The sequence below is a fragment of the Podarcis liolepis genome (assembly GCF_965112155.1).
Source record: "Podarcis liolepis genome assembly, chromosome: 1".
NCBI classification, from domain to species: Eukaryota; Metazoa; Chordata; class Lepidosauria; order Squamata; family Lacertidae; genus Podarcis; species Podarcis liolepis.
In genome coordinates this window covers 47778477-47787839 of record NC_139554.1, presented here as the reverse complement: position 1 = coordinate 47787839, position 9363 = coordinate 47778477, and the positions used below count along the sequence as shown (strand labels likewise).

General features: G+C 46.4%; 1 protein-coding gene across 3 annotated transcripts in view; it reads left to right on the top strand.

Annotated features, from left to right (window-relative positions):
• Positions 1-4066: 4066 nt before the first annotated feature.
• The window catches only part of GALNT16 (polypeptide N-acetylgalactosaminyltransferase 16), a 144024-nt gene continuing 138727 nt past the window's right edge, over positions 4067-9363 (top strand). The window contains exon 1 of one of the 3 annotated variants that reach the window (XM_083508274.1): positions 4067-4090. In XM_083508274.1, coding sequence (XP_083364400.1) covers positions 4082-4090 — 9 coding nt within the window. In that variant the 5' untranslated portion in view covers positions 4067-4081. Of the gene's footprint in view, positions 4091-4413; positions 4822-9363 lie in introns of those variants that run through there. The other 2 variants (XM_083508273.1, XR_014527307.1) reach the window with 2 other exon arrangements.

Here is a 9363-nt window from a genome sequence, read left to right as displayed (position 1 = left end):
TAGATAAATAGGTACCGCTCCGGTGGGAAGGTAAACGGCGTTTCCGTGCGCTGCTCTGGTTTGCCAGAAGCGGCTTAGTCATGCTGGCCACATGACCCGGAAGCTGTACGCCGGCTCCCTCGGCCAATAAAGCGAGATGAGCACCACAACCCCAGAGTCAGCCACAACTGGACCTAATGGTCAGGGTCCCTTTACCTTTGCCTTTATACAGCTTAGGACAAACTTTCAAGCAGTGCATCCATTTTATTTTATTTTATTTGCATTTCCCTTATTTATATTTCAAAAGTAAACCTGCCTTTTCTGAAATGGGCACTTGATCTAAAATTGACCGTCTCCTGCCAGGACAGCAAAACAGTAACTGTAAAAGGCATTTCAGGCTAAAACATGGGGAGGGAACTGCAGGTCCAGAGCCCAGAGAAGCCCCCGACCCAGGCTTCCCTATCTGGCCCTCAGGACTCAATGGCCCTGCTCCATCCCTTTACAAGTGCTCTTCCCTGGCTGGAGTGTATGCTGGAACTGTGATCATGCCTCTTGCTTGCCTGGAGGGAGGATGGAGAGGTAAGAGTGTACAGGTGTACATGCCTTTTGCATGGCTGGTATGTGGACAACGACACGAGGTAAGAGTCACAGCTGTTGCCCAGCCCACTTTTGCCTCTGACCACATCCACCACCATGATGAGGCCCCTGGGAGGTTGCTCATATGTGAATGTGGCCCTTGGTGTGGAAAAGTTTCTCCACCCACCCCCTTGGGCTACAAGGTGTCATTTGGTGTTATGAAACTGTAGTCAGATTTAACAGCCATTACTCGTTTGGAGTTGTGTCTGTCCTGCTCTGTCTTGCCTTACCAAAATTCTCCTCAGCTCACTCCACAGACAGAAGCTCACACATTACAGATCAGATAGGGAAGTTTTTACTGTTTGATGTTTTATTGTGCTTTTACATCTGTCGGAAGCTACCCAAAGTGGCTCCGGCAACCCAGTCAGATGGGCAGGATACAAATAATAAGAATAAGAATAATGTGAGATTCAGCTCCTGTGCTTTGACTGCACTATGGTCTTTGGTCATCACAGGTATTGCACATCCTCAGTTGGGATTGCTAAACTTCACTCGGATTTCCGAAATATCCACCTGAGAAGCTTGGAGCTACCCTAGATCAGGTGTAGTCATTCTTAGTGGCTTGGAGCTGCAGGGCCACAGAAGCTTCTCTGTTGCCACTTGCTGGAGTTCCCTCTTGCAATTCACCCCCGTTTCTACTACAAACGCTCTCCTGCCGCCTGCTGGTCGGAGTGCCTTACTGCGCTGTTCTCTAATTCTGCACCCCACCCATGGGCTGCATCTCCTAGCCTGACATAGGCCCCTAACTGCAGATTAAAAATCACATCAATAACACTCCTCCCTTCCAGTGGGCCTTTGGGATGAAGTTGTTGTTGTTTAGTCGTTTAGTCGTGTCCGACCCTTCGTGACCCCATGGACCAGAGCACACCAGGCACTCCTGTCTTCACAGTTACCATATTCCAAAGCTGTTGTCCACCATGAGAAACAGAAACTCACCCCCTCACTGCCCTCATGCTGCTAGCACAGCAAGGCCTCAGGGAATATGGGACCATTACATTACACGCAGAATATCTGCATTCTTCAAGTTTTAGGGTTTAAAAATAAATATTCAACTGCAGCCATATGGCCTCCCTAGAAATAATAACTGTGAGCACAATTCCCTGGGAAAGTTTTCTGCATGAGTCCTGTTGAATTGAAACAGCCAGGCTCTTGTACTTCTCCCAATTGTTTTGATTATGCCGCGCTGAGGAGAAAGTTCTACTGCAGGGCTAAGGGAACTGTGATCCTCCAACTCCCTTCAGCCCCAATCAGTGTGGCCATAGGACAGGGATGATGGGAGCTTGTCTCTAACAACAACTGGTGTTCCACCCCCCTGTTTTAGTGGATTCTGATACATATATTTAAAAAATATTATACTTTGTAGCCTGAAGAAGCTATCAAAAGATTATCATAATAAAGACATACTCTCATCTAGTATAGGAGCAAAAAGTACAGAGTGTCCATATGGAACCAGGAATAACCAGGAAGCATTTCATTTCTCCATCCTTAGCTCCCTCCCTTTTTTTGTTGTTGTTGCTAGGAAGCAGCAGCTCCCACCAAAGTCTTTTGGGCAAAGGAGTTGGGCTGAGCATCTAGAACTTGCACAGCCCAACTCAATCGCATTTGACTAGGATGTTCAGACTGACTCCGTGTTTCCTAGTAGGTGTAACAGAATTTTTATGAATACAAGGATCCACCAGAACTCCTCTCTCCCTGCCACTCTGCATCTAATGTCATTCTCCTGGGGTGTTTGTTTGCGTAGTCAATTCTAGCTGAGACAGGAGTCTGAATCATTCCTACTGAATCATCAATACCACAATTGCTCACAAAAGTTAACAGGGGCCATTCTGTCTGCAACACGGTCATGTTCTGTTCCCTTTCAAAGGACATTTTTATACCTGTCTGACGCTTTTTCATTCTAGCAGGATGGCTAGATTTTCCATGGTCATAACGTACATAATTTCAAGGGACATCAAGATTTCACTTTCATCCTCTTTGCAGAAATCCAGGGCTGGAATTCTAAATGCATTTATCAATGACAAACCATTAATTTAAAACCAGGCTGCAAGCGACACCCCCTCCCCAATAGTGTTGTTTTACCCGGATGCTCTTGTTACCTTGGTGAGAACAGCAGTTCTGGTATTTATTTATTTTATTTTTTTAGATGTTGGGGTTGCAAGGGCACATCAAAAGTGTGACGGCAAGGCTTTCTGCATGATTCATCTTCCAAGAGGCAAAATCCCTCCCCACAATCTCTCATGTTTTCAAATCTCCTGTGGCCAGAGAAGAGAAGCTAGGATGATAAGGGGTCTGAGAACCAAGATTAAGGGGGCATGATGGCAGCCTTCAAATATCTGAAAGGACTGGCATGCAAGAAGATGGAATAGGCTTATCAGTGCTTTTTTTCTGGGGGTACGGTACACATACCCATAAACATTTTGTGACTCTAAGTTTGGCCTCATTGAGGGGCAGAATTTTTAAAGGAAAAAAGCACTGAGGCTTAATATCTGTTGTTCCAGGCATTGGGTGGATTGCAGGGAAGCAGATATCCAGATATCAGTGAAATGTTAGGAGGCACTTTATAAGTATTTGTTTTGCAGTGGAACAGACTACCTCGGGAGGTGGTGGGCTGCCCTTCACTAGAGCTATTTAAGCACAGGGTGGTCAGACATCTGCCAGGGATGCTGGACTTGAATTCTGCATTGTAGAGGGTGGACTGAATGACCCCCCAGGACCCTTCCAGCTCTATAGATTCTATGATTTTGAATATTTGGGTTTGCTGGGCAAGATCTGTCTTGCAGCCCCTGGCATGCTGGGAAATGCAACATGTCCAGCAGCACCAGATTTAAAACCAAGAGCATGCAAATACTGTCAAATTTATGTTCACAAATGAAGAGCAGCGCTACTCTTTTTTTTTTAAATGATGTTTATTAAGATTTCAGAAACAAAAAATTACATAAACAAGGGAAAATATAAAAGAGAAAAAGAGAAAAAACATACAAAATACAAAGTATAAAAAATAAATAAATTGAAAAAACACTTAAAAACAAATTTATCCTTCCATATCTTACATTTCATTTCCTTACTTCCCTGACCTCCTCTCACCTCCCTTTTTTGTATTCCGGTTCAATTGGTTAATTCAGCAATTCCCTTCCCTCTTTGTTTTTGTCTTAGTCCTTTAACTTAATATATTATAACTTTAAATTCTCACCTATTAACCATTCATTTTTTCATACACCTTTATAACATTACTGCTAGAACCACTTAATTTCATTCTGACATCATTCTAACATTCATTAATTTTACAATACTTCTGTAAATAGCCTTTAAATTTCTTCCAATCTTCTTCCACCGACTCTTCACTCTGGTCTCGGATTCTGCCAGTCATTCCGCCAATTCCACGTAGCCCAGAGGAGCAGCGCTACTCAGGCTTATAGGATGTTTTTGCCCTTTGGCGACCAACGAATGAACCGCTTCCTGCTGCTTTATGAGTACGGTAAGCAAAGCCCACTGCGCTCTTTGCACCCTCCCTTCCCCCACGGGGCCTTGAAACTATCACAAAGCTCCCCCAAAATACAACGCACAAAGGAAAACATGCCCCCTTCTCCTTTAAAAAGCCAAAGGCAGGTGCTAAAAAATAAAAATAAACGGGAGGACATAAATGCTGGGTCCTGTCCCTCTGAGCCAGTCGGAAATGCAAAGCTAGATTGTCCCCTGTAGGATGGGCTGTTAAGGGATGATAATATATTAAAAAATGTAGCTGCTGCAAAGGGCGTTAGGACCCTGAAGAGCTCTCGCTCGCTCCCTCGCTCTCTTCGCTCTGCAGGACTGAGCAGTGAGACAAGAGCTAAAACAAACAGCTGTGACTGTACGAGGCAGCCAAATAAGAGGGAAAGAGAGAGAGAGAATATCCTATCACCACTCCCCCCAATCAGTCTCTTCTCCACCCCACCCCCCGCACCTCTCCTACATCTGATCCCCACCCCACCCCCAGATCCCTCTTCCTCAGTTTACTCCGGGTCTCTCAGCATGAGGAGGATCCGGGCTAATGCCATCGCCATCCTGACCGTAGCCTGGATCCTGGGCACTTTCTATTACTTGTGGCAGGACAACAAGCCTCATTCAGCAGCATCCAGCCGATCGCCGAGCAGCGGCGGCGGCAGGAATGGGCAGAGATCCACGGGCAAAGTCGAGATCCACAAAGAAGAGAGGACTATCCCCCTCATCGTAAGTGTGTGTGGCATGGTGATCTTCCAGAGGGGGGGGGTGACCTTTGGTTTCATCCTCATCCTCGCAGCAGCGGCAGCAGCAGCAGCAAACCCTCCGCGCCGACGAGCGCGGCGCAATCGCGTTGGCGCAGCTCGCTTTCGGGTTGCTGCTCCGGCGGCTGCTGCTGCTGCTGCTCGACTGCGCAGGGAGCGCGAGGGATGCTCGGCGCCGCCGGAGCATTAATCTCGCTTGCGGAGAGATTGGCAGCGGCTGCTTGAATGGATTGCGAGGGGGTTGGGAGATGGAGGAGCGGGAAACGAAAGCGGAGGAAGAGTTGCCTTTGCATGGCGGGCTTTTGTATTTATTCTCGCATTCTTGCTTGGGTAACCATGGCAGCATTTACAATCGGGGAAGAGCTACGGAGTGGCGCGAGGAGAGCAGAAAGCTCCCTCCGGAAAGTGCGGGGAGCCTTGGCCGCCGAGTTGCCCCCGGGGTCAGCTCCTCTGGCTAAGAACAACGGGATTTCTTTTCTGGCTAAGGAGCGGGGGGGGGGGAGGAAGCGGGAGGGAGCAGCAAGCCCCGGGGAAGAGGTGGCTTTGCAATCCGGATCCGGCCATTGCGAAAGATGCACGTCTTTTGTGCGCCGCCTTTGAGGCGCCTCGCGGAAAGCGAGGGATAAATGCAATCATAAATATTGAGGAGGGCGCCTGTTGCAAATGGAGCTGGAGTAAGTGGCTCACAAAAAGAAGGCGCCTGTGCGGATTCTAGGGTCTTTGACCTGTTAAGGACTGGCGAGGAGGGATGGTGATGCTCTTGCGTTCGGTGTGAGCAGCTTGGAGGGGCTGATGGAAGTCTTGCTCCTGCTTCTCTGGCAGATGAAAGAGGCATCTGTGTGTCTGCAGGCAGGAGAGGCTGTCATGTCAAAATTGGCAATACTTCGATTTGGCTGGCTTCCCCAGCTATGAAATGTTGGGTCCTTAAGGGCCAGTTGGGATGTTCCTTTGCAAGCTGCGATTCCAGATGTGGGAGTCGCCTGGGGCTCTGCATAGAGGGATCCTGTGCCCTGCTAGACTGGGGTGCATGAAAGTCCGCCTGATGCAAGGTGAGGTCCTCATGCTGGTGCTTTTGGCGTTTTTAGTAGTGGGGAACCAGATGAACAAGGGTCTGACATCAGGCATATTCACTAGTAACATTCATGTCAAAAGTGGCCATCAAATGGGCTGGGTATTAGTTCATACCAAGAGGGGAAAAAAGAGGGGCTATCCAGTTGATTTGGATTTCTTCTTTTCTCACTTCTACTGAGATGTGTGAGATGGGGCTTACAGTTTTCACCAGCCATGAGCTCCAGAGTGTCCCAAGATTTACAGATCTCATTGTGCGTGCGATGAATGAGTCACACAGCTCCTTTCCCCCCTCTACTCCTCAGTAGCAGAGAGGACCCTGTAACTCAGCAGTGTGCTTTGCATGCAGACGGTTCCATGTTAAATTCTTAGCATCTCCAGTTAAAGTAAAAAAGAGGTGGCAGGGCTGGGAAAGTCACCTGCCTGGTTCTCTGGAGAGAGGCTGCCTTCCAGGACAAACAGCACAGGATATAAATGCAATCACGACATTTATATCTCTACTTCTCTTCGGAGCTCAAGGGGATGTTCCATCCCCTCTGCTTTTCCCTTGAGTCACAACAACCCTGTGAAGTTGAGGAGGCTGAGAGAGAGAGAGAGAGAGAGAGAGAGAGAGAAGGGGGGGGGGACGACACTGGTCAAGGTCATCTAGTGAGCTTCATGGCTAAGTCCAACACTCCAACCGCCACATCACAAATAGGAAACTGCTTCATTTGTAATGTGTGAAGATGCCCTCAGAGAAAACCCACTAACAGTTCCTACATGTTTAAGCTGAGCATACAGGACTAGCTGCCACAATGGCAAAAAGATATGAATGTGCAAACTAAGTCAAACCACAGCTTCACTTGTTCAGAGCACTAGAATCCCTGCTTGCTCAATGGTCAAAACTATGATGAGGCATTCTTGGTTCCCACAGTAGGAGGCTTAAAGGACGACAGCCTTTTGCATATTCTTTCTGTGCAAAATTCTATGCATACATTCAAACTAGCTGGCAGCCTCTGGATTCTGTCTGTTGTACAGGGTACTGTATCAACAGTCTCCTTTGCAAAGAGCTGCACTCTGCTCTTAGTGACCCTCCCATCACGCTCTTGCGATGAGAGGAGGCTCCTGCTCTCCCTCGTGTGAAGGGAAATCATAGAAGCCTTTCATCTCTGCTAGATGAAGGCTTCCCTCTGCCAGAGAAACTGCCTCTTGTTCAGGCTGGAAGATATCCTAAGATAAAAGAAACACATTTTAATAAAAACTAACAGAACATTTTTGGGATGACCTGGCTTAAAAGCACTTTAGAAATTGCAGTACGTCATTTAATCTGTGTATCAAATTATTTCCTGGATGAAGAGATGAATGTGAAATAAAAGAAATGAAAAAACATTGTGGGCCATAAAAGTGAAAGCCCTGGATGCTTAGGAGTACTGGGTCTTAGTCTTGTCAGTGGCAAGGATGGGGCTGCCTTCCTTGCTGAGTCTCAGCTGTAGAATGGGTCTAATAAACTCTGGGGGCATAGTTTTTAATGTTCCAAACACTTGGGTTCCATAGTACATTATATGCTATGTTGATTTCCCTCTATTGCTATCATCATATATCCAGGAACGTGGTGCTATTGTGGTCTAAGGATTTAGCACATGCACTTCCATGGAACACAAATGTGGCATTTCTTAACCCTTTGGTATATTCTTGAGGAACATCCACCAACCTTGGGAAACAATTGCGCCTCCATTTATTTTTGTGTTCAGAACCAGGCAGCAAAGCAATATATACTGCATGACATAGGAATGGTTTATATTTCATGTGGATGGCTGTAATGTTTCTCTGAAGATTTTGGATGGAAGGTGGTGCAAAGGGTTATGTTTTTATTACTACCATGGACTGCACAGAAGCATGCAAAAGGTTCAGTTGCAAGCGGGTGTTCTTTTAAGTTTATGCAAAATAGAATAGCGTTGGCAGAATAATATTGCAAATGTAGTAAGATGTAGTAGGATTATTATTATTGCTGGATGTAAGCAGGGTTTACTCTTCACACCTATTGAAACAGAGACATTTCTACCTTTTTCCTCACTCCCTTAAGTATCTGAGTTGATGGTATGCCTGCTCCTCATACTTGCTTCATTTGGGGGGCGGGGACAGAAATAGGGATGATTTTGAAGTATGTAGCAACATATTCTCTGCTATGCAGTCTTGGTGATATATTCTTTCTGAACTTGACCAGTGATCACTTTATTTAATGAAGCAGGGTGGAGAGATACAGACTCTTTTTCAGATGGCTGTCCCCCCCCCCCAGTGCATACACGGCATAGTTTCCACAACACTGTCTACTACCGCTATAAACACCAAGCCAATAAAAAAGCCATATTCCTGCTGCCATGACCTCAAGCAGTTGTGCTTTTATTGATTTGGCAATGTAGTGAGTTGGTAATGGGACTGTACTGGGATGTAATGTGAATAACAAGCAGCTCCATTGGTCACCAGATTGCTGGATGTGGAGAGGAAAGTGGATAGGCTGGAGAGCAAATCTCGAAGCGGGAAGGCAAGTGAGCAGAACAGAACAGATGGGGAAGGAATAGCACCTTTGTCTTCTGTTTTTCTGGAATGGGCAGTAGAGTTATCTTCATGTTTTGAGAACTCAATACATCAGGTACTTGTTCTGTTCACACTTCCGTATCGGTGTGAATCCCAGACTCTCTTATCCCAGTCTCAGGCCCCATCTGCACTATACATTTAAAGCAGTATCGTTCCACTTAAAAGGCCACGTCTTGCTCCAAAGAATCCTGAAAACTGTTCAGTTTCAGAGTGGTTTTGTTGGGGAAATGTTGACGTTCAATACCCAGTACCCTGTGGGTTCAACCAGGACGGCCAATAAGATCCAAACTCCAATTGTCAGTCCACCCCTCATCTATTTGCTGGTTGAGGTTATGCCACACTGGTCTTGCAATGCCTAAATAAATGACTGACAGTTTGTGTCTGGATTCTCTTGGCTTTATAGGCTGAACCTGCAGGGCGTTGGGTGTTGAACTCCAATATCTCTCCAGACAGGTTAACAGTCAATCCCTCTACTTAGTGAACACTAGAAATTATAGCTCTGTGAGGGGAATAGGGGTCTTCTAACAACTTTCAGCACCCATAGCAAACTACAGTTCCCAATATTTTTGTGGGGGAGTCATTGCTATTCAGATTGGTGTTACAGTGCAGCTGGGTTAGACAGGATGGCTAATTTCTAATTCAAAAAGACTGACCCTCTGGAGGAGGCCAGGGGTCCGATCATGGACAAGCAGAGGCAAGGCAAAAACTGGCTGAACATATGTTCTGGTGGAACATAGGAAGCTGCCTTATAATGAATGGATGAGACCATTGGTCCATCAATTGTGAGCACTGAGGGCAGCAATTTTCCAGGTTTTCAGGCAGGAACCTTTCCAGACCCTGTGTGGGATTGAATCTGGGACCTTCT